Source organism: Dermacentor andersoni, chromosome 4 (assembly GCF_023375885.2).
Source record: "Dermacentor andersoni chromosome 4, qqDerAnde1_hic_scaffold, whole genome shotgun sequence".
In the NCBI taxonomy this organism is placed as follows: Eukaryota; Metazoa; Arthropoda; class Arachnida; order Ixodida; family Ixodidae; genus Dermacentor; species Dermacentor andersoni.
The window spans coordinates 91,665,068-91,689,876 of NC_092817.1; the positions used below are offsets into that span (position 1 = coordinate 91,665,068).

General features: G+C 42.1%; 2 protein-coding genes across 2 annotated transcripts; both read right to left on the reverse strand.

Annotated features, from left to right (window-relative positions):
* Positions 1 to 635: 635 nt before the first annotated feature.
* Positions 636 to 14,512, reverse strand: EMC10 (ER membrane protein complex subunit 10). Its single transcript, XM_050183445.3, has 7 exons — positions 14,014 to 14,512; positions 13,793 to 13,847; positions 13,590 to 13,702; positions 13,396 to 13,485; positions 10,227 to 10,405; positions 8,353 to 8,449; positions 636 to 878 (listed from the first exon to the last, which is right to left on the reverse strand). Exons 1-7 carry the CDS (start codon positions 14,071 to 14,073, stop codon positions 789 to 791), a joined length of 684 nt encoding a protein of 227 aa, XP_050039402.1. The 5' UTR covers positions 14,074 to 14,512; the 3' UTR covers positions 636 to 788.
* Positions 14,513 to 14,614: 102 nt separating this feature from the next.
* LOC126536469 (LETM1 domain-containing protein 1) lies at positions 14,615 to 24,791 on the reverse strand. The gene is made up of 10 exons (XM_050183444.2): positions 24,711 to 24,791; positions 24,276 to 24,460; positions 23,694 to 23,806; positions 22,863 to 22,945; positions 20,410 to 20,497; positions 17,577 to 17,666; positions 16,435 to 16,536; positions 16,226 to 16,372; positions 15,418 to 15,514; positions 14,615 to 14,822 (listed from the first exon to the last, which is right to left on the reverse strand). Exons 1-10 carry the CDS (start codon positions 24,785 to 24,787, stop codon positions 14,743 to 14,745), a joined length of 1,062 nt encoding a protein of 353 aa, XP_050039401.1. The 5' UTR covers positions 24,788 to 24,791; the 3' UTR covers positions 14,615 to 14,742.
* Between the last annotated feature and the right edge of the window lie 18 nt (positions 24,792 to 24,809).

Genomic DNA, 24,809 nt, shown 5'->3' on the forward strand with positions numbered 1-24,809 from the left:
TGTGCTGGCATTGCAACTAGACTGTTATTCTACTCATGTTTGCTGTCCGAGTGCTGCAAAGAGCCACTGTCCATTTTCCTTATGGCACGGCAGCCGTGAATCTGACAAAATGAGTATTCGCAATGCAATTGTGGTACACTCTGGACAAGCCCATTAACGAAAGGCCCGAGATGCGAACACAGAAACAGAAGACCTGCACAATATCAGTACTTCTGCATTAATTTTTGGAAGGCCCTAGTGTTGTACTGTGGGTGCACTGAAGTGGCACTGCACGAGTTTGAAGCTGCGCAGTGAACTTGTGAAAAAAAGTGCAGGAGAATTGAACAGACCTAATGCGTAAACTTTACGGAGATGTTGCAGAGATGTATAGTGTGAAGCAGTAGACAGGAGAACTAGCACTAGATGATGAGTGCAAGCAGGGTGGTCAAATGCAAAGAAACACATAAAAAGGGGAGCTTGAAGATTGAAATGTACTAAGAAGGTTGGCAGATTGAGGTGACTGGTAATCTACTGTAGAGAAATGACCACCTGTCACTGCTCTTTCACCTGCTTTGTGCTGTACATCTCTGAAAGAAACTGTAGATTACCAACTAGACCTGTCTGCCACCCTTGAAAACTTTACAAACTACAATCTCTCAACAGCATGATACAAAAAAAAACTTTATTAAGAACAATCACACACACGCCCATCTTCAGTTACTGTAGAGTGCACAGATTAAACTACTGAAAAGTGATGTGCTCAAAGTGAATATATTACAAGTGGTGGTCTTCCATTCATCTAAATTTCTTCAACGACCAGAACTGCCACCTCCCTGTCCTTCTGGATTTGAAGCACCCGAGATGAGCAGGAAGATGAGAAGTGGCATGATGTACATCCACTGAAACACAAAAATTATCACACGCTTGGCATACATGTCTCAAGACAAGCAGGAAATTAGTAGTGAAGCTATTTGTGGCCTATGGTAAGAGTTCCGCATTTTCAATGTCCAGCTTTATTGCAGCAAATGTTAAAGGGACAGTAAAGGCAAATATTAAGTCAAGCTACAGTGATAGATTAGAGCTCGAGAATCTATGAGACTTCAATATTATCGTGAACAGAGCCTTCGCAACCGAGAAATTGAGGTAAATACAGGACATGATTAGACTCCCCCAGGTCAAGTACTTGCCTGATGATGAAGGCACTTCGCATTAAAATTTTCTCACTAGTACTCAACCACTCCTCATAAAATAATAATTGTATTGCATTAGAAAGATGAAAGAAAATGTTACTTGCCCACTTCTATATCATTTTTAGAAAAAAGAACTCGTTGACATTACCCTTAATGACATGGGCATTCGAAAGGTTTCTTTTTCACTCGATTCAGCGTCGCCCACACTTTTGCGTTCCAGTGGTTTCGTTATCACACAGTGTTGTGCTGGTTTTGCTGGCTCGTGACACTCGCACAAACTGTAAGTAGCAGAGAATTCCAGGACCATGCGATGTCTTGGGTGCCCGAACAGTCGACACCACTTGACTAAAAGCAGCGGCAGAGGCGAATCACCCCTTTGTCTTGGCTCAGTTTCTCCACGGTCGCACGCTTGTGTATTGTGCCAAAAACTGTATTGCCGCCTGTTGGGCACCGTTTTACTCACCGAAGGCAGCAAAGGGTGGTGATGGCGTATGCAACGTCACCACTGCCTGGTTTGGTGGTGGGAGATTTCAATTGCCATAAAGGTATTCGGACCCTTCAGATGGAATTTTCTCGTTAATTCTGTCCTTGGCAGGAAACAAGTGCTGCGAGGTTCCTGGAATGGTACTTAAACAGTCCATGTCGACTGAATATTTCCCTTAGTGTCCCTTTAAGAGGAGTCCAGCAATGGCTTTCGTGCAATGGTGCAGTTTATATCAAATGTAAATGCAACACAATGTGAGTTGGAGCCCCAAATTTGTCTTGAAATCTAATAATCAATAATTGTAAAATAAAATTTACTTTGCATATATCTCATTCGCACAAGCAGCAACCGAAATGCAAGTTATTTTTTGCTAGAGAAATCTGTAATTTTTGTTTCTCAAGTCTCTTTATACTGGCTCCACGCTAGGGGTCCGCTAGAAGTTTGTACAGCTGCAGTGGTGAAAGCTGACACCGTGGTGCCACAGTACAGCCTGCATGGGAGTTGTCACTAACACAGCCAGCCACAACAGCGCTTGAATGCAGTAGCTGCTGCTGCTTTGTTTGAGTGAGGCCGTGAGCCAGCAAACACACCCTTAACCCCTAGTAGAATACTTATGAAGAGTGCGAGACCTCTCTTATACAGCAAGTTAGAGCAGGCCAATCTGAATTTTAGTGGAATAATGGAATATTGAATATAGCAGCATACTTTGAAACAATGACAGAACACAGAATAAACCAACATGAGCGCTGTGCGTACAACTGTCTTAATATCTTAAGGTGAATTTTGAAGCAGATTACCCTGATACTGAAACCAAGTAGTGCATGCAAATTTTGTTAATACGGCCTGTAGATTTTTAATTAGTAGTAGCAATCACGAAAAACCTGCATTCTGCAATAGTGAATTTGAAATTTACAGAAGTAGCCCAAGACATTTTTTACAAATAAATCTTTTGTTTAATGTCTCTACAGTGGTTGAAGTGCCTGGAAATGCACTTCACCAACAGGCCGTACGAAGAAGCCAGAGTTATGAACTATGGTTTATGGGAAGCCATTTCAACCTAATAAATATAGCGTCGCCTTGCTGCAGGTCAATCAGAACGCGTGGCAGTAGAAGTGCACTTTGTAGCTACAGCATACTAGAATAAGGAAGAGCGTGTCTAGCAGTGGCAATGCGCTTGCTTTCCTGTAACGCCAAAAACATCGGTTGCACTACAATCAAACTATACTTTGCCACACCGACGCTCATGACGATAGCAGAAGGTGTTCTCAAATATGTGATCCAATCGACACGGTAACAATTTCTGGGTCACCATATGTCACCGCAGACCCGGATAGCCACAATCCACCCCGGACTGGCATAACGTTAAACTATTCCACTCTGTTTTTATTCCTAATCCGCCATTAGCCCTTCGTGATAGGGCTAATATTTTTACAGTGGAGCTGTCTTAGGCTAGTTTCCAGCTTTTTGTGATGTGTGTGTGCAAAACTATCATCATGTGGGCCGTATTTACGGGGGTATGAACCTGCAGGGGATATGACTCTACAGGCAAACCACATACAGATCACGTAGAAGTATGACACGCTGCTGGCAGTCTGGACATCGTAACACGCGGTGACCTGTGACAAGTGCCTCCAGTTCGTGCTAACGAGGTCTTTAGGCGTGAACACAGTCACAACAAGGTGTTCAGCCCAGAGGTGAAGTGGCATCATCTCTCCTACCTCCCATTGCAGCAGGTTGTGTGTCAAAAGGACGCCGCATTCTCTGCAATTATCACGAACTGGGGATGGGAGGGCCCACCAACCGGAATAGGTTGGCGTCATCGAGAGTCGGTCCGTCAGTGCCGATCGAGCCTTGGCCGCTGCGGCTGGTGCCGTGAGATTCTTTTATTCAAACAAGGGCGTCGATGCATTCAACACCGATGTTGCTCCACAAGGTGTGGGAGACAAACACGAGGCTAAAGTAGTTGATGTGTACCTCGGACACAGGTTCGACGACGAGTATGTCTGTGCACAGGCCAAGGTGGCCGGTACGACGCGTGTCGAAATGGGCAATTTACCCCATACGATACTCCTCGCTGTGCGCAAGCCCTACTTTGTCACATTCAACATCGACGTGAAGGACAGACTCGTGAACGGTGCCGTCGGTGTACTTCGAGAGATTGAGTACAGGGAAGGCCAATGCGCGCGATGCAGTGTGCATTTGGGTGAAATTTGATGTGCCACGTACTGGCCGTCTGGCTCAGATCAAAGCCAAGCCCCCTGTGCACGCTGCTCGGAGACAGGGGATCAGGATCATGGCCAATTGGGTGCTCATCGAGTTGCGTACTTTCACTCTCACCCTGGACAGAAAGACTGGATTGAGTTACCGACGAAGGCAGTTTCCAGTGGTTCAAGCTAGTGGGGTCACCATACAGGCTGGGGACGGAATTGTTGTCACCACTGTATACGTTCACCCTCGGAACGTTAAGGAGGGATCTTGAAGAATTTATGAACGTCACATTTGGGTGGGTTGTCATTGTGGGTGATTTTAATGTCAATGTGTCTCGTGCTGATGGAAAGTGGTTCTTGGCGTTTCACTTGGGAAGGTTTGGCCTTTAATGTTACACCAAGACCAGCATGTCCACGACGCGCCATTGGTCGTGCATAGACTTAACGTTTGCTAAGATCTCCAGTGTTGTCACAGAGCCCGTGGCCGTCTATCATAGCGACCATTAAGCAATAATTATTGTGGTCCCAAGATAAAAGTTAATACAAACAGACAAAAAGAAGTGCATACTTGGGCAACATTGTTTTTTTTTTTTTAATTTTCCTTATAGCTATATACAGCTCCACTCGTCATCAACTTTCACAGAGTGGAATGACTCTGAATTTTTTAATGTTATACTGGCCCTGGGGACAGAGACGCTCGCCCGCTGAGCTCACTACAGCGCAAGCCTCTCTAATATCTAGTTCACTCGCAGCGCCCTCGGCTTACATTTACTTGTTTTGTGCCTCAGCTAGGGAGTGCCGCAGTGCACGGCCCACTCAACCGTATTGAGGCGATAGCGTTAGGGGTCGTGTGTCGGCAGAGTTGTTCATGAGCGGAAGTTGCTGTATATATTTAGGCATATGTATATGTCATGCCTTGCTATATGACATGCGGTATATGAGGGTTATAGTGCTCCACCATTCTATCACTAAAGTTGCTCATACCTTGTTTTACATTCTTGACAAAGTTATTCCTTGGAATTTTGAGACTGACATCCCACATACAAATGTCATGAAACAAAACACGAACAGTGCATGCCTTTTATGTTAAATCTTCTGACTTAAATATTCAAAGTGCGAAACAATAAAAGAGACATGAAAATGATGTCATTTTTTTTTATGCGGCTGTGCACTACCTCCAAGATCAGTTTATGCAAGAGGCCCCGTTTCTACCTGAAAGCTTGCCTTTGTGCACAGTGTTCGCTGCCAGAATTTCTCGGCAAATGTTACGGTTACATAAGCCACAGTTGCCGAAAAGCATGAGAACCAGTCGGGGATATTTGAATGCTATTGCGTTTCACTCTTAAAGGCGAAGCTTAAGCATCCTTCAATTTTTATTATACGATCTAAGAGTCTAATACAGCCACCCTGGCCCTTGCGACAGCAGCGACGACAGCTTGGAGTGGCCGCGAGTGTGCCGACCACTTGCCGCAAGCACTGAAAAGTCTAGTGTTATAAGCATGAAAATTACGAGAAACTGTGTGGGAGGTGCCACCGTGCGGGATGTGAATCGCTGCACTCTTTTTCGGAGAACGAATCTGCTCACTGTTCTCAACCACTGCTGGAGCACAGATGTTGAAGCCGTTCTGGCGCAGCGTGGTGCAATTTTGGTCAATTTTCTGTGTTTGGCGCAGGAATTTCCGTATCAAAAGGGCGCAACTGGCACAAGAGTGGCACCCCTGATATGAAATAGCCAGAAACACCACTCAGATTTCACACGCTTTTTAAAATTATAGATGGTGAGGCACACAAGCCTACACATGCGTTATAGAAAACATGATAGAAAAGGGCTGTGAATTTATTTCGGCCACCTGGTGCTTAAAGGAACCCTGAAACGATTTTGATGATATTGTACAAACATAATGAGTCATTAATGTAAGTCCTCCTGATCAGTGTGTGACATATTTAAGCGCTCTGCATTAAACATTGTTACGGTTGGCGTGTAACACCCAACGCCACCGCTGCACCTAGGGTGCAGCGGTGGCGTAGAGGTAGAACACCCGCCTCGCGTGCAAGAGGTCCGTGGTTCAAATCCCGGTGCCGTGCAATTTTCGACCGGATTTAAAAAAAATTAAAAATCCGCGTGCTGATAAAATTGCATAAACAGGCCTGGAGTGTGGCCTGATCCCGGTGACCAGAACCGGTAACGCACTCCCTCACCAGAGCAGGATTGGCTGGGAGCCAAGCGTGTGCAGTACTTGGCCACAACCTCCTATATGAACACAACCATCAAACCCAGATAAAAAGGATGCTCAAACACCATGCCTAATTGAAACGAAGGATGGATTCCTAATTTGCTATGGTTGTCTCGAGTGGTTGCCGGTCTGGCAGGCGCCCCGCAGTGATGACAGGCCGCTTTGTGTGCGTGCAACTCTGGGGGAGAACCCTCTTCACAAACTGTGTGACTCTAGGGGAGGACCCTTTCCGCAAACTGTGCGACCAAGGGGAGAACTTTCTGTGAACTGTTCGACTCTGGAGAAAGGATCAGCTGCCCATCCCCGACCAGACTCCGCGGGTTGCCGCCAGAGGAGGCAAGCAGCCGCAAAGCATTGACGGGGATGTGCAACATCGCCCAGGAGAAAAGGAGCAGCCGCAAAGCAATGACGGGGCTCAGTGCATGTCACGTGACGTTGACGTGAGCAAGATCCCGTCTACGATTTTAGTGGGCCTATTTAGGGGCCCCGCAATGTACTTTTTAAATTCATTCATTCTCTTCTTCTCCTTCACCAACCATTGAATAAACAGTGCAAGTTTTGCACTAGAAATCGTCTCGTCCCTGCCTGGTCGCCATGGTCTACCAGACGACCGCAGCCCACCAACAACGCCACGCTACCCAATAGTAACGCCGGTCAAGGTTTGAGTAACCGGCATCGCAACAGCATGTAACTTATTATAAGATTTTTAAAATGTGCATCGCTACCGACTGCAGCGGTACCACTCCACTGATTTTTCAATTGTCCCGTCCCAGTTGAAGCGTTTGGCCCAACTGACGTCAGTTGGGGGAGCTATATGGTTGGATACCCTGGTCACATCATCAATAATTTTTAAAACTTTATGGTGGACAAATGCTGCTCGTAATAGTTGGAATGTTGGTTAATTTGTTTCTATAAAACAATAAGCAACAGAGAATAAACAATGACAGTTTATCACTACACTCAAGCACTTCCGGCACACAGCAAGTGTCGTCTGATTGTGTTAACAACATTCTCCATGTTGACACGAGCTGCGCAGTCAGTGTTGGTCTCGAGTTTTCTTTTTGCAAGCACAATGGATAGCCCTTGTCCCGTCAGGGGTGCAAATCTAGCGATCAGTGACATGTCAACCTGCGACATTTGTGTCCCTTTGCAAGGCAATATGCAAGTAGAGTGGCTGCAGCGCATCGGGCTGTCATTATCCAATTGGCACCAGCATCTATGTGTTTGCAGCTGTCACTTCATGCCAAAAGATTACTACCACAATAGAGGTTAGCATGTCCGGTACGCAGGTAAGTGCAAGTGGACTGGGTGTATTATGGGACGAGCGGAGGCGCAAACATAAACGGCCTGCACGGTGTGGCCACCTGGTGGCATAGAGCTCAACCAAATACAGAACTGATACAGCAGTAACCAAGTGTATTCTGCTTTTCTGCTGATCTAAATTTTGGCAGAAGCGCAATCATGAACACATCTTTTTAAATGTTTAAAGTGTTTTACACTTTGTTACAGCAATAGTAACTCTGTGTTTGGTTAAGCTCTGCACCGCGAGGTTGATGGATTGTGCAAGCAGATCAGGCCACTCACGTACACTTACACTAAAGCTCCTGTATCACAGTGGCGGTAGTATGGAGAGGTTTTTGTCTATGCCTGCGCCCATCTGTTAAAATGCCCAGCTTGCCTCTGTACAGGAATACCAGACACGCTAAGTGCTGCAACAGAACGCTCGCTATGCACTCTACTTGGATAACTCATACTGGGGATCGACAGCCAGGCGGCTAGCGGAGAGGTTGGAAATGCTTTGCACAGTATCTCCAAGACAACCGGAAGTAGACGACATGATGTAACATCATGATGCAGAGCCTGTGAAGGCGGACCTTAGCAGCAATCACTTGGCAAATGAGTTGGAGAAAAAGCATGACTATGGAAGAGGGTAACTTGTAATCGTCCATAGCTCTCTTAATGTGAGACACTTCACTTAAATTGTGGTGCGAAAGTCTTACTGTAGCTGTACCCTACGCATCTACAATACTTGTCCGAACCATTTCGGGGACCCTTGGACATGCCAATATATCAGTTGACAGTATGGTGATCTCATAGGAGTGCGAGTACAATAGCCACGAAATGAACTCGTGACCTTGTGCTCTCTTATATCTTGGCATGCATGCAATGTAGAAGAAAGCTCATAGAACCAGAAATGCTTGCAGTGGTTTAACTAGCTGTGGTAACATGCATAACAATAATCACTAGAAGGAACTTACATATTTGGCAAAAAAGGAACGGTTGTCAGCGTTTTCTCCACGTGCCCTTTCTGCCTTTTCTTGCTCCAGGCGTCGAATATAAGTTTGTGTGTCTGGCCTGCAATAAGCAAGTGCATGAAGTGCAGGATTTGGTACAGCCACTTCCATCATAAACAGGCTGTTGCACCTTTTACAATGTGCAAACACAACTTGCATTATCAAGCCAGCCAGACAGACTGGGCCAAGACAGTGTGGTGCTGAACAATGCCAACAATTAATCCAATTAGATTTGATGAGGCACAGTTATATATGTAATGCTCCATACTGGTACTTGTCAAGGCAGAGCCACACACTACTCTGTGCATCAGGATAATTTCAGCAAAGCTGAGGGCAATTGGATGACCAGGAATGACGTGTAAAATGTTCATTATGAATATATTTTTGTGCAGCTGAAAGTGGGATGTAAAAACAGACTAATGGTGTTCTGACAAAAGGTTCAAAATGGCCCCATGTGAGGGACTGTCATAACAGGCACTGCAGTGAAAGTTGAGAGGGAAGATCGGATGGTTCAGCCTTGCACTCGGAAGAGAATTACACGTGCGACAAGGCAATTTACTATTGATGTCAAAAGTGGCAACAAATAAGGTTAGCAAAAATAACTGCAGCAAGAATGACAATACTGAAGACATTATCAAAACCAACGTTGCCAAGGGACAAACAAGTAAATGAGAAAGTGAAACAAAGAATGAATAACAGGTATAGCGGCCCCACATAAATATTTTTATACAGTCCATGAAAACATTAAGCGAGGCACAAAAGAGCAACTGTATTTCATAGTCTTAACATGCTAATCTGCTTAGAAATCTATGAAAATAACTTAGTTTATAAAACACATCCATCAAAACTAAACAATACCAGAACTATGCTGACATGCACATCAGTGTGCCATCAATTGTGTTTTAATTAACCAAGATAGCGGTGCTGACTAAGGGTGAATGGAAACACTGAATGAATTTGTCTTGACAAAGTGCTGTCTCTTGCATTTTTTCTAGACTAGATTTGTGGGGTGCTATAACTCTTGCAATAACAACACAGATGTGTGCCACATTATATGCACAATTTGATGGTCGAAAGCAGCTTGATAGCCTAGAAAAAAGCAAGAGACAGGACATTATCAAGACAACTTTACTCTATGTTTCCATTCTCTATCCCATTGTCCATGAAATCTGCTGATGGTAGGAAATGAACACATCCAATTCTGTAAGCTATCACTCACTCAGATTGTTTGTTCAGAAAACACCAATACAAAAAGCACAACTTCTGTTCTCATCTAGGAGGTTGATAAAAAGGCTTGAATTGCTGACAGTGTATCATACCCCTTTCAAGGGTTTTTGATTGTATTCTTTTGATAACATGAGAAAAAGGCAGTTGATACCATGCCTAAAACACGATACTGATACCTTCCAGCATTCTTTTTTCTGCAGAAATCCCATGTCAGGAATGGCACCTCCTCCTGATATTGTCACACCTGCTGACTAATCATGCTGCAAGACTGCCATTAACATAAATATCCATTAACTGACACCAGCTACAGTGAAAACTTATTCACCCACATGTTATGTGCCGAACTGTAACCTTTGAGGTATCGTGAATTAGTAAATGACACAGATACCTATAAAATATTAAGCTGCAGGCCTTCATTCCAAACTTCAATCATTATGAGAGCTTGCATACAAGCGAGGTGTTTTCCTCAAAGTGGATGATCTTACACATTGGTAGCTGCCTTTGCATGCAATAGACATAATTTGTCCATGTGGCTATGGTACATCTGCTAGAGACAACTTCACCAGGGCATTCACAACGGCACAGCGACCAAGACCAGTCTTCGTACTTACCCAGGAGCAATGTTGACTATTGATACAGAGAGAGTGGTGTTGAAGTTCACAAGCTTGTGGTCTGGAACATGCATGCCTGTGCACTGCTGGCCAACGAAGTCTGACACCCCGAGAAGGGCACCAGAACGGTCCAATGTCACCATGAAGTGGTCCTTCAGCTCGGACTCATAGAGGGAGCACTGGCACCACAAAGGCAAGAACAAATAATTGCTTAAGCCATTAGAAAACGAAACATAAGATGAAGAGGAATGCTTGGTTAGCTAAGTAAATGGAAATTGCTAAATCTTGACAAACCTGTGAAATAAATTTGTAATTTTCATAAGTGTTATAGATTTTAAAAAAATAATAATAATAATGTCTGATTATAGGATGCTATCAGTGCAAGGGCCACATGTAGCCTAAGAGCGCCAAGGCTATGGTAATGATGCTTAGGAGAGCAGATAGTTGGGCTAGTTGGTTGAAATGCATAATGAAAAAATTTGCGCGGAGACACGAGGACAGCTGCCAACATCCCTGAGGGCATGTTCGCGAGAAAAGCCAAGGCAGCTATTGCAAAAAACTTCAGAGAGGTTGACTTCAACACAAAGAAGGCTAAGGAAGAAGCTGTCACATTGCTGCGCCGCCAAAACTTTGAGAGCCTAGCGAGTGGCGTCAAGAAGTTCTCAAGAACCTCACTTAGCCGCTTTTTAACGGCGAAAACCCACAAGGAAGGCATCCCGTTTCGAACAATCGTTTCCGAGCGCAATACCTGGCAATTTATCATCATCAGCAGCAGCCTGGCTATGCCCACAGCAGGGCAAAGGCCTCCCTCATACTTCTCCAACCTGGCAATTACTGACTGCCATGTACCTTCAAAAGCATCTGGGAAGTCCGACTGTGGAGGACACATTCATCATTCCAAATTCTGAGGCAGTGTACCGCTTTCAGTGTGGACATTGAAGACTTGTACAACTCAATGCCAAATGACGAGCTAATGAAAAGAGCCCAGGAGTGCATCTCAGAGCACAACGACAAGGCTATATTTGTGTCCAGGTGTGGTGTTCCTGTGGGGTCTTCTTTATAAATACTCACGTTTTATCTCAAGTCTACGGTCATTGGATGGGACAAGAAATTTTTTGTACAGCAAACTGGTGCTTGTATCGGGTCATGCTTAGCTCCTGTTTTTAGCAACATTTTTCTCGCTAAGGTAGATAGAGCCATACAACAGAAATCAGGTGGGCTAATTTCAAAAGTATGTAGGCATGTAGATGACTATTTAGTGTTGTCTTCGGAACCCAACGAGCAACGTACTGCCATCAACGTGCACAAACTCTTTCAAGAGTGTGGCCCTGGTCTTAATTTTACAGTAGAAATACCTAGAGACAGAAAGCTCCAGTTCCTAGACCTGTCTTTGCATTTTCACCACAAACATGTATGTTGGGCATACCTTCCTAGGGCAAAAAAGCCTTGGTAGATTACTCATCTGGCCACAATAAAATCATAAAGAACAGGATAGTCACTTCCTGTCTTAAAGTGGCCATCTCCAAGTCTTGCCCACATGCAATCAATGAAAGTGTTGCATCCCAGTTGAAAAGGCTGAAAAGGTGTGGTACCCTATGCATGAAATTGTGGAAGCTTGTGGGAGACTGGCTAAGTGGATCAAGGCACGGCCGCCACCCAAACTCTAGGAAACAGACCATCGAAATCTTGCAGTAATACCATACATGCACAAATTGGCACAAATTGGCACAAATTGGCACATGGTCTTAAGAATGTAGCAGGGCGTTACAACATTCCGATAATGTTTTTTGCCCCTCTGAAGTTGACAGCAAATCGTTCACAGGTGCATAGGCAGAAGGAAGAAGGCAGCAGGAAAAAAAAAAAGAAAAAATGATTACAGTATCAAGCACACAGCCCCATTTGTTCCTTGTGCCAGGGGCGTTGTCTACAAGTTGCCATTATCCCGTGGCGCATTGTAGATCAGCCAAACTCGACAATGCATTAATGAAAGATTAGGAGAACACCGAAGATTACTTGGAGGAGATTCCCTTGATAACCTTCCTAAACATTGCCACACGTGTGGCAAGAATGATAAGAAAAAGGTCCAGTGCTCTTCGACAAAACAACAATCACATTCAGGCACAGGGATCAACTCGTGTGAGAGCTCATGAAAGCCTTCCATATGCGTATCAGCGGAGATAAGTGCATCAGTCAGACTTCCGTCCGCTTTTCTGATAGGGAGTTTTGGTTCTTGGCCAACTCAATCAGGTACACGAGGTAACACGTTATGTTCAAAATGATTTAAAAAAAAAAAGAAAATAGCACTCGTCCTTGTCTTTTCTTGGTTATCCTCGTGTCTCCACGCAAATTTTTCGCTATGGTAATGAGTTGTCAATGATGTATGAACTGTGAATTTTGAAGGGCAGATGTAACATGGCTGTATAAAGGCATAAAAACATTCACTGTATAGTATGTAAAACGTGTATGTGTTAAAACTTTGATAATGACATGCGAGATGTGCGATGGCCATAAAAAGTATGCCATAAGGGTATGATACACTAAAATATATGGCTGTCGATAGCATTACTGCCTCACCAGGACCCTTGAAAACAAGAGCTTCGAGGCACGATATCTACAAATGAGTATTATCGCAGCAGCAGCCTCCAGTGAGAGAAAGTGCTTTAAATCTCAGTTTTATAACTTGCAAAGTACCAAAATTGTGTGACGAGTTTAAAATGTTTTTAGTGTAAAAAAAAAAAAAAAACGATTCTTTGCTAAGGTTCATTGTCGGATGTAGTGGAATATGCTGTTGATAGAATAATGGGAAGTGCTTTTTTTTTTTTTCTTTAAGTGTCTGCTTCCCGACCCTCCAACAAGACGTGGAGGACGATCAGCATCTCGTCGCATTTGCACAAAAGAAAATACAGTTAATAAAAGTGTAATTCGCTTTTCAATTATTATTACTATTATTATTATTATTTCTACTAGGGCTTCACGACACGAACCTGCGGACATGCGATGTTCGGCATTGGAGCCCTTAAAGGAACTGGAGAATAGTTTGTCACAAATGTGACATAACAGGGCGCATACTGTCGCATGTATTGCAGCTACTTCGCGATAAATCATACAGACGGTTTCAGGTTCACAAGGGTTGGCCCGCAGCAAATGCATGCACTTGAGATCTGCTTACGGCTTTTACAAAAGTCGACACAAGGGAAGCAGGGTCGTTTTGTTCTTTGGCCACTCGCACCCTGTACAGGCCATTCTCCTCTGCGAGTTTCTGCAAACAAAGAAGACAGGGTACAGATAGTTGAGAAGAAAGCAGGACTACTACTTTCGTTTTCGCAATAAGCTAATTGGTGCGAATGATCAATCGATAGCAACCCTTAGCTTGGCAGCGTCAGACGCCGAAAGTGGCACTTGGTGAAAAGTGCTTTCCGATGGTCGGGCCAGGGGAACAGATAGGATGGCTCTGGTAACGTAGCTGATATCCGAACCTAAGGTAAGAGAAAATGGCTGTAGTAGGTTACACTGCTTCCGTTCGGCGGCTAGCGCAATATATAGCTCATAGTATAGCCTTTACGCACCGGTGTCAAAAGACTGAGACACTGCGAGCGTGATCAGCTTGTCGTCAATATCATTCTGCAAAAGAGACAACCACAAAGTCATGATCAATTCTCAAAAGTGAGTCAGCACTGCAGGAAAATTTCGAGCACGGGGAAAGGCTCAAAGAAAAAGGAAAGCTAAGGTTTGCTACATACTGTATAATCGAGAAAACAGCATCTACTCGATAAAAACCGATGCTTACCGCGAGAGCACATCCAACGACAGCGGCAAATATTGTGGCCGCTACTAGAAATTTGGGCATCTTTCAGCGACCACGGCTAACTATTCTGGATCGGATACGATTCAGCGTTTCATCGACTGCGATGCGACTAGTTGCCAACCCACAATTGTTTACCTGCTGTTCTTAGCGCTTAAAGAAGTCGGCGTAACGTGTTTGAGATTTTCTCGCATTGAAGATAATGCAACAGACAAATCTGGCATGTTTAAATGCACGCTGCTCTGGCAGCACTCGCTTTGGTATATGCAAAAAAAGTTATTTAAAAAAAAAAAGACCCAGTCGTACCAGACCAGCAACCGTAGCATGTCAGGCATTTCGCTAGCCCAATATATCTAGTTCGTTAGTCTTCTCTCTCGAATAAACCAGAGAAATGTGCACCTTAATACTCGATACACAAGCATGCGTTCTTAACCGTGGAGAAATAAATAAATAAACAAATTTGCTCCTTGATGTCTAGTAGAATCTGCCATCACAAAATGAAACCATGTCCCCATTGCCAGCAATACGCATGCACCATACATGCACACTCAAGTTGCACTCACTGAACAGAATCACAAAACACAAATTATAGACGCATTCATTTATTAGTACATAAATAATCTCTAGAGGAAAAAAAAAAAAACATTTTTATTTTGATATACCTTTGTTCTGACTAGGCTAAACCATAGCAGCCCTTTAACAGTGGCTGCACCATTAGTGGATCAAAATCCAATTGCTTGGTGCATTGTAAGCCAACAATATGGGGCAATGTAGCAGCAAGGAGATGCAGTCACCTGCAAAATAAAAAAAAATAACGATAATAATAGCAAGTGAGAACAAGTACAAGGGAAAGAAACAGCACTTTGCATGAGTTCTTTGCTATGCTCTTATTCAGTGCTCAGTATAATTTGTATGTAAAAAGCAATGCACCAGGAACGAAATAAAATGCTACTGTTGCCTTCAATAACTTCTAATGAGCATTTAAAATACAGCAATTTCAGTGAAATTATTTAATAGCAAACAACAGTAATTTAATCTATCATTGTGGGTTCATCTAGCACAGCTGCTGCAATGTAATGCGATCCTGTTGAAAGATGATGAACTAGGAAAAAAAAGAAGAAAGCTTATATTTCACCTCTGCTAAAGTGCGCACAAACAGCATCAATACTTCGGATGCTTTATGATCAATATGAATTGATCACTGGCGCAATAAATGCACATTGGGCCACCTGGTGAATGCGTGGGTTCCGAGGTGTGAAATGCAGCAGACAAGTACATATATATAAAGTGAGACAAAATAAGCTCCTTGCACTTGAGTCACTACCCTGCAGGTGAGTCTCGATGCAGGCTTAATGAAGCAATACCCTGGCTTGACAAACACACAAGTACCTTCTATGTTTGATGAGATGTTTATCCAGTCTTGCAGATACTGCACCATGTCTCGTTTGCTCAAGCCCATTGGGTTGAAACCTCGAAGGAAGCATGCCTAAACAAAAACAAACAAACAAAAAAAAGGCAAATGCTGACATCAATCACAGCACTATTCCTTTGCAGAAGTAGTATGGCAGAATAAAAGACAACAGAGTACTGGTCATATCTACGAAATAGTGAACATTAAGATTCGTAAAAATCCCGCAGACAAAACACCGTAAGGAGGGAATAGCATGCATTAGCTTTAAGTTTGCTGTGAGCAAAAACATATTGCAGGATACTTAATAAGCACATTAACCATTGTTTGCCTTTAGACGCAGCACACAAGCAGCAGCAAACTTGGAACCACCAAAACTGACAAGCAACACAGTTTTCAGACCAGAGTAACTTTTTCAGCAGCTTTGTTGTTGCCAATATTGCCTGTTTAAGGTAATATTGGATAAATGAATTGATATATTAAATTAAGATATTAAAATATTAATGATATAATAAAAAAATATTAATTAAAATTGACATATAGATCTATAAATATTGAATAAACTTCATCAAAGCAGGTACCCCTGAAGTTCACTTTCAGAATGAGAAGACCTTAGGGGTGTGGTCGGACACCAACAAAAGAAACTCTTTTCCAAACAAATTCGTTGCAAATATATTGTTTGTAAAGCCTGACAAAATATTTGTAAAATTGTAGAGTGAGACTGAATTTGTCAACTTTATAAACTTGACAAATGATTCAGTAGAGTTAGCAGTTACGCACGCTACATACCCATCGCAACTCCGACAGATCCATTTGACCAAGCCCTTCTCGTGCCATAGCCAGATCCATCTCCCGGACAAACCCACCATGTTTCCAGAGACGGCGCTTCCGGCCAAGGAAAAATGCACTTTTTCCGTGAATCCTGCAAAGTGCAACCTGCAACAAGGGCCTATTTAATAGCTACTACTCGTAATCATACACCTTGCCTGCAGTCTTACCAAGTGGTTTCTGCCCAGGCTTGACAAGGACAGAGGCTTCGAAGAAAAGTACTGCTTGATATCAAGGATTTCAGCCACTGTTGGATGGGTGCCACTTCCTAGCTGTGTGAAGGCACAAATGAGCTTCAGAAAATTACTTGGATAAAATAAAAACATCGTACTGGTGCTTACACTGCCACTGCTCACGATGACTAACTTGAATATGTGATTATTTTGTGCAATAATGACACCAAGATGCTTAAAATTTTACAGTTTTCACCCCACGAAGTGACAAAACTAATCAGGTTGGGTAAAAATAAAGGTCATTGCACAATATACCAGGTGTTTTTTTTTTATGCAGAACACTTCTTTTAGGAATCGTATCTAACCACTTCCGTTACTGCAGATAGGCTCCGTGGCTACACAGACATAAGCAGCAAGGTAAATTTCAGCAGTTACTTTGCAAATTAACTAACATATCGTAATTACCCAACTAATTACTAGCTTTAATGCACATGGTTAAATTTCGAAACTGAAGCTGAGGAGTAGTGAAGTCATGTCTGCTTAGCATAAATCCTAAGACTAGCACCACTTTTGAGACATGTGACCCTAAACTGTGCTACATTATACATTTTGGCATTCCAATTACCAGCTTCCAAAATGCATGCCTCTAACAGTTTAGGAGAATATTAACTAGAACACCAAGATATATTTCTTTAGCAGATTTCGGGGATGGATATTCTGAAAGCTGTACCAGTCTTGGGATTTCTAATATGACATTACACTATATACTCCTTAGGTTCAATTTAGCAACTAGAACATGCACCCTAAAGTTAGTAATTAGAGGTTAATTAGCATATTTTGGTTAAATAGTGATATTACTGAAGGAAATTTATTTGCTGAAAATGTCTGCCTAGCCCACATAGTTTATTGGCAAATACAATAGGGGTCTAGATATGAAAGTTATTGGGTTTCTTTTTTTTTTCATGTTTTTTGCATAGAAAGATACACCTGGCATGATGAACCATGCAACTGTCATAGACCAAAAGCAAACAATCGTTTTTTGGGGACACAGGTATCAAGAGTTTAAAGTAATATTAAAAACAACAGCTAACGAGCATGCACAACAATGCCATATCATTAAGAATGGAGGTAGATACTACCTTGTGAAATACGCTGAGAAGTGGTTTCCCTTCCTCTCCCTTGGGAACATTGGTTTGCAGGTGACGAAAGACATAGCGGTAATTGTGCACCTGCACTTTACAGGTAGAGTTGATCAGAAAGCAACACAGCGAAATATCAACATCACACAGCAGCAAGACAACCACACAAAAATATGGCGCATGATTAGTCAGGAGTAGGACACTAGGCAGCATTTTCCTGTCAGCACAGATGCTCCTTGCTACCTTTTTCCTGTAAGCTCAGCATTTCCGTGCAAGTGTTCAAAGTAGCAAAAGGAGATATTGCATGAACGACATTAAATGATTGCACATAATTCTATCATTGCTAGTAATGCTATAAGAATTTTGTAGAATGTCATATTACCTGCACTACTTATTACGCTTAATTAAAGTGAAGATATGACTACTGAACTGCTAGTAAATAGTGTGTGCCATTACCAATGCACCAAGTTTCCAAGCAGCGTTACCTTCAGCCGGGAGCAACTGTCAGAGTGGTAGCGATGTTTAACATAAATGTTCTCAAAACTCTTTCCATGCTATATTATACATCTTTGCCCTGACCATAAAATGTTTGTCTATATAAACATGAGCAGGGATGTTTTCAGTTAATGCCCCAGCTATATCTCCAGATTTCTTTCACATTTCCTTTTCAGGGGATTGTATGACTGGTAGCGCAAGTCATATGCAGTAGTGGGTCACACAAGTGAAATGCGGTACTCCAAGTAAATTTCTATTACTTCATGATGACAATTAACAAAACACAACAAAAAGTTGAAGTACATCAGTAGACAACGAGGAAACAGTATATTTAACCACACCTTATTCCAGCTTACTAACAGCCCAACATATCTGCAGGGCTCCACTTGGGGAAAAGCTTATCTCATTCTTGTAAACTCACGAAGCAAAGAACAATGCATCCACGACTTCACCCCATGTTTTTACCAAGCACACACAGTCACAGAGCACGGCTCACATCCCATATTGTTCAAATGACTTGAAATCTGAACTGACATTTGATAGTAACACCCAAGCAAACCTGTACTTGCAACAAAAATATTTTGACATATCAGCTGTTGGTTGTCACAAAGACATTTTTTGAGAGAGTGACCTGAAGCTTTTAGAATTCTACACTACCACTGTGGTTGTTCTTAAAATGAAGAGTATTTTGCATGGCAGCAAGGAATATTGAGGGAGTAAAACACCGTTCAGGAACTCAAGTCATCCCAGACGTGATTTATTATGAAGAAGCGACAGGTCAGCCTGAAGTTTTGTTTCAAGTCTATTGTCACTTTTGACAACACATGATTGTCATGGTGGTGTAGCAAAAGGTGATACTATGCACACGCCTGACTACTCTCCTTGTGCCAGGAGTGCCAACAGTACTTATGCTCGACATATGGAGAGTCGGGACCAAATGGCTTGTACTCCAGCAATGCTGCCCAGAAATGAGCCAAAATCAATGATGTAAACAAAACGGAAGCTGCTTACGGGATCCTTTCTGTGGTGAGCAGTTTCACAAAGTTTAAGAGAACAATCTGCTTCAGAACAAGACATTTACAAAGAAACTATACAGTTCAAAACAACAAAAAAATAGGAAAAAGAGGTAGAACAGGTTTCCTGTTTTTAATGGCTTTATGGTAACTGGGAAGAAAGGGGGTTAACCGAGGGGCCCGATTCTTCCCTTTCTTCTCGTTTATTACATAACAAGGGTCTCAAATCTGGCAACATTGATGCCTTCAGGTAGCATGTGTGGGTTTATTGACTGGTTGCCGTCACCCAAAAGGATCACATTCTCATGATGCCTGCGGCAGAAAGGATGTTCCACGTCCGCCACCAAGGTCTGTGAGTGGTGGCACTGGCTAACACTCCTAGGGTTCTACAAGGAAACCCAAGAAAGTGGACGGGGATAAGGTGCCGCGGTAGCTCAATTGGTAGAGCATCGCACACGAAATGCAAGGTTGTGGGATCATTCCCCACCTGTGGTAAGTTGTTTTTTTCATCCACTTTCATTTCCATTAATTAATCGTTTCTTTATTTCATTTACTAAGCACAAGTAATTTCCCCTATGTTTTCCTTGGTGTCAGTGTTTGTTGGCTTCTTATTTATACTAACTGGGTGAGTTAATTTACCATATTTACTTGACCGTAACATGTACCTGAATTTTAACAGCAATAGAAAATGTAATGCCCTCCATTGTTAAGTGCACCTTGATTTAATTCCTACGAAACAGTCTATAGATTTTCATGGTAAGAGAGAAAAATAGTGATTTGTTTTGACTTAAATAAAGAAAATGTGTTGTGTCTGAGCCACAGTGAACTGTGAATCACTTCTTGTCGTTCTCCCAGGACTCTAAGGTGCCATTCAAGAATGAAGGAGAGATTTGGATACTACCTATTGCAATTTTGGTTTCACACTCGTTTCTGGCACGTATGTCATATTTTAGCAAATTTTTTCTGGAAAAATGTGTGTATTAGAATCAAGTAAGCATGGTACTAACTTGTCCAGTTAGCAATTCTACTGAAGGTGTACAGGGGTGCACATTCTATCATCTTTCTACATCTGTTTCTTTTTTCACTTTCATTTTTGCTTTGAAAAATGACTTGCAACTACTGTAATTTTCTCTAGTTTGAGAAGGCAAGCTTTGTAAACACTAGGCTTGTTTTATCCTCTATACATTATGCACTGGCTTCTCTGAAGTGTCCTGTACTATGCTAGACTTTCTCATTCTACGCTGCTTCACTGACGCTATATATATGGCGGGCATGTGAACCAGTAGTATTGTACAACATACACACAATGAGAAACGGACTCTTACCTTTTTTTTCTGTTGTGCAACTGCGAAGTCAATACGCTGTTCTAGGCTCCAGAACTGCCAGGTGAGCAGGTGTCCTGGAAAAAGGTAGCTGCAGGCAGCAGTGAACAACTGCGTCACTAAAGTGTCACACAGTAGTCTGATGTGCAGTGTGTTTCCACCAGAAATGGTGCCTACCAAAACACAACATTACGGATCAAAACCTAAAGAAAAGAAAGAAAAAAAGAACAAAAAAAAAGCAAAAGAAGAAAGATACAGACTGCCAGAATTATATAATAATGAAGGACAGGCAGACACAACAGATATTTCTATGCTTAGAACAACGAAACGCTAAACCTCTCCCTGCTTTACATTTTAAGTTTACCCAAGAACTGCTAATTCATGGAGTTTTAACTTCCAAAGCTGAACAATGGGCTGTGAGGAATGCTTCATAGAAGTGCGTGAGACGTTTGACCATCTGGTGTTGTTTAATGCGTGCCTCAGCCTAAGTGCATGAGCGTTTTTGTATTCCACCCTTGTTTATAATGCAGCCCAAAGGCTGGGAATTGCACCTATGAGCTTATGCCCAGCATCGTAGTGCCAGTTCCACTAAGCTATGTGGCAGGTGGTCATGTATATCCAGATACGAGAGTTATGCAGCAAATTCTGCTTTGCCACAGACTTTCACGCAGCAGTACAATTTAGCCATATGTTTAGTACGTGCTGCAGATATTGATGCACACCACCAATTTCACGCAACAAGTTTCTGACATCTGTGAAATATTTAAAGAGTCTGAACACCCACATAAAAGCTGGTCGAGTGTCAAAGCTCCTTTCAAAAGCAAAGTGCATGCCCCAAAATGCAATCACTTTGCTTGTCAGATCCCAACGGTGAATGCCGTACGACCAAACACAATGCATCATGTGCACCAGACACGAAGTGTTTTGGCCCTTAACAATGCAGACAAGCATCACTTCCTAACTGTTCAAGGGACAGCCAGAAAGAGATGTTTTTGAGCTATATTAGTAGATTACCCTTCCACACTACGAAAAAAGCCACCCTTGCTACAAGAGGAGGCACGGTAAGCTAGAAAAGATGCAAGATATGGAAAACCGGTGGTGCCGCCGTGTTGAAGTTTCTGCACCAGCTTGCTATGGTGTCATGAATTTTAATGGCATCAGCTCAGGCCTACTTAACATTTAACTAGTAAATATGGGCCACATTGTACTCTACAAGAGCCAAAAACTGAACTTGGCAAATTTCAAGAGCTATTACTGGGCTCAAGAAACACTTAGAAAATCACACGAAATACCAGGACCAATGCCTTTAAATAAATTACTGTGACATTAGTATGAACACACTAAGTATAATGACATTTATTATGATAGCTTAGCAAAGCTTATGATATCATGTGAAATCATAATTCACTGCTGCTTCATACTTCACTAAGTGTAAACCATAATAGCCTTCATGCATTCCAAAAAAAAAGAAAAGGTAAAAGAAGTGAATCATGTTTTATTCATTTTTTTTTTTTTTGTTATTGCAATACCATGACCTGAATATTACACTATTTGGAGCATTCAAGGAAGCCCTCAGAATGCCTTTGCTACCTCTAGCCACAACAATCACCATGGTCTTAACAATGACTGCTGAAAGAGACTGTAGCATCGATGCATTGAATTATTGGCACTTCAAGCAGAGAAATAACTCAGCCACAATTAAAAATTAGAATTTTATATAGATTTACTTCACAATTCCATATGAGAAAGGAAATAGAAGGAAAGGTATTACGGATTACTGGTGAAAACAGCAACACAAATATAGAACAACGTTAAGAAATCCCCCAAATGTGAAACTGAGTGAAGCATAACTGCGAGTCAGCCTAGTTGGAAAAGATTCATTTTTTAAAAACTTTTTGTGCACAAACAAACAGCAACAAAGAAGAGGAGCAACAAAAGGATGAGCACTTACACCTTAAAGGTGAACTCTTAAGCCCTCATTCTTGTGTTGCTCCTCTTCTTTGTCCCTGTTTGCACACAAAAATTTTCTAAAATAACTGAGTGAGTTAGTTCCATGCATCACTGTTTCATAGCAAATGCTTCTACATGCAGCTGGCTTGCCTTAATTTGCTTACTATAGTTGTAATCTGGAATATTTATTCTAATTATTTTAATGAATATTAAAATTAAAATTAATTAATTGAATTAAACTTAATTAGAATGTTGCAGGAGCAGGGGTGCTTCAAGAAACTCTCATATGTTGCCAAATTAAAAGATAACTTAAATTAACTGGTGTTCAATCTATGGAAGTTGACTGTACCTACCTGTTGCGAGCACTGGCTACAAGGTGATACACAAGGGCACACGTGGAAGGAGTTCACGTAAATGTATCGTAAAGATAAACCAATAGCAGTGCTAGGCTGCAAGAAATGAAAAGATGCCACTTTGAAGGTTATGTGTGTATATTGGTTGCTTACATAAGAGGGAACATGATGAAGTTAGTTCCAGGCAGCGATATTATTGTCAATATAGGTGCCATCTTGAGTATGTCACGGGGTACCTGTAAATTCACACAAAGAATTTTGTTTTGCACTAGATGCGAGATGAACATCAAGTTAATGCTTTCCCAACTATTGAAAACAAATTTGCACGAAAGACTAGAAGCTTTTATTTTTGTATTGGTGCAACTCTTTAATTTCACCAATATTTGTAAACCATTCATATGAGACTATCAATGAACTGAAGAAAAATAAGAGTTCATCTTTAAGGTGTTTACTTCTAAACTTCAAATTAATGTAGAACAGCTTCACAATCAATGCTGAACAAATGTTTGTCATAGATGCATACAAAATGCTGGTGCAATGTATATGAGGAAAACAATTTCATGTATCTCACAATACTCATTATAAATGGGCTATAAAAGGGCCAATAATGTTGCTACTGTGCCTTCATGCTAGATGGGAATCTGGAGTAGATGCATTACAAAACATAATTCTTTTGTGCTGCAGACGAGCCGATTACGAAATAATCCACTTGGCCAGCTATTACGGACTCCCGACAAATAATAGTTTAAAAAAGAAATTTCATGCACCAATATCAAACGGCAAAGTAAAGGGTGGCAACGAGCACTGAAGGAACATATAGCTAGGCGTTTTAATGCCTTATGAAACTTTAACTTGGTGCCTCATAGCTAACTGTAAAAGTTTACACGAGGATATCCATGACTCAATAAAAACAAGCTATATTTATGTCATTTCGAGGTACCACTTCTCTACATTTCTATCAGTGAAGTTTGGGAGCGTACAAACCCGGTAATAGAGTTCGAGCTCTCTCCTGGAAAGTTCTCTCACAGACTTCCCACTCCTTAAGTCCTGAGATATCTTCATGTAGGTTCGAACATCCTGGTACAAGTCCTTCGTACCTGAGCAGCATTGTTTGATGTTGTGGGAATAGAGACAGAGAGATATTGCATCAGATTTTGAAATTTTATTTTTTTCCCACGGCGACACAATGTCACCAAGGGTGGGAGATACCAAACTGAACACAATGCACAATGACTATTTATCTTCTTAATTAATTTTTTTAACATTTTTTTCTTTCGTTACGTTTCGCATTTGCGAAGCAAGGAGGAAGACGATTAGATATGCCTTGCAGAACACGACTGGCGATGCAGTGACATACGACACGCTGCGCATAAACTTCTGCGCGCAGATATGCGATCGCAAGCTGTGCGTCCTACAGACTTTAATTGCACTAAGCACTGCTCGGATTACACTTTGAAGTGGCGCACGGAGGGAAAGTCTGCAGGCGCTGCTGACTGCAGCACTTAAAGGGAAACAGGTATAACCATCTTGTCGAATACGAGCAGCGGACATGACACGGAAACTTACCGACAACGAACACTTGGTGCAGCCGGTACGCGACGGGGAATTTCCGCAAGATTTTGTCATAGCCTTCAAGAAAAAACTTGAACTTCGAAAACACATACAGTCCTGTTTTGGCTAATGGTTTGACGATACTGTTCGGAGAATCCTTTGGTGGTGATGTGCTGGCCCTCAAAACAGACGCTGTAATCCTGGAGCGAAATAAAGTAAGACACATGTGTGCGTATGTATATTATTATTATTATTATTATTATTATTATTATTATTATTATTATTATGATTATTAACTAGAACCACATTTAATGAAACAGCCGAGTCGCTCAGCCGCTGCAGCAACTACATGGCCTTCGGTAACAACGCAACACAACTATTAAACAGCTATGTTAGTGTACAACTTGGTAGCGAAAGCCGAGGTGCAGGAAAGTAGCGGCGATATCTTACCTGAACTGCGGAGGAGTGCTTTTAATACGTCCGAAACCATAGCGCGCATTCCGAAACAGCCAGCACGGTGCCGCCATAACACAGGGCGAACTACAATGT

What these genes read in the sequence shown, in the direction of transcription:
- EMC10 (XM_050183445.3), bottom strand. Translation starts at nt 14,073, where the DNA reads ATGCCCAAATTTCTAGTAGCGGCCACAATATTTGCCGCTGTCGTTGGA. An exon ending in GTCTCAGTCTTTTGACACCG is followed by an intron (nt 13,703 to 13,792) that starts GTGCGTAAAGGC and finishes CTCTTACCTTAG; the next exon opens with GTTCGGATATCAGCTACGTT. An exon ending in CTGACGCTGCCAAGCTAAGG is followed by an intron (nt 13,486 to 13,589) that starts GTTGCTATCGAT and finishes CTTTGTTTGCAG; the next exon opens with AAACTCGCAGAGGAGAATGG.
- LOC126536469 (XM_050183444.2), bottom strand. Translation starts at nt 24,787, where the DNA reads ATGGCGGCACCGTGCTGGCTGTTTCGGAATGCGCGCTATGGTTTCGGA. An exon ending in AGCACTCCTCCGCAGTTCAG is followed by an intron (nt 24,461 to 24,710) that starts GTAAGATATCGC and finishes ATTTCGCTCCAG; the next exon opens with GATTACAGCGTCTGTTTTGA. An exon ending in CATCTCATCAAACATAGAAG is followed by an intron (nt 14,823 to 15,417) that starts GTACTTGTGTGT and finishes TTTATTTTGCAG; the next exon opens with GTGACTGCATCTCCTTGCTG.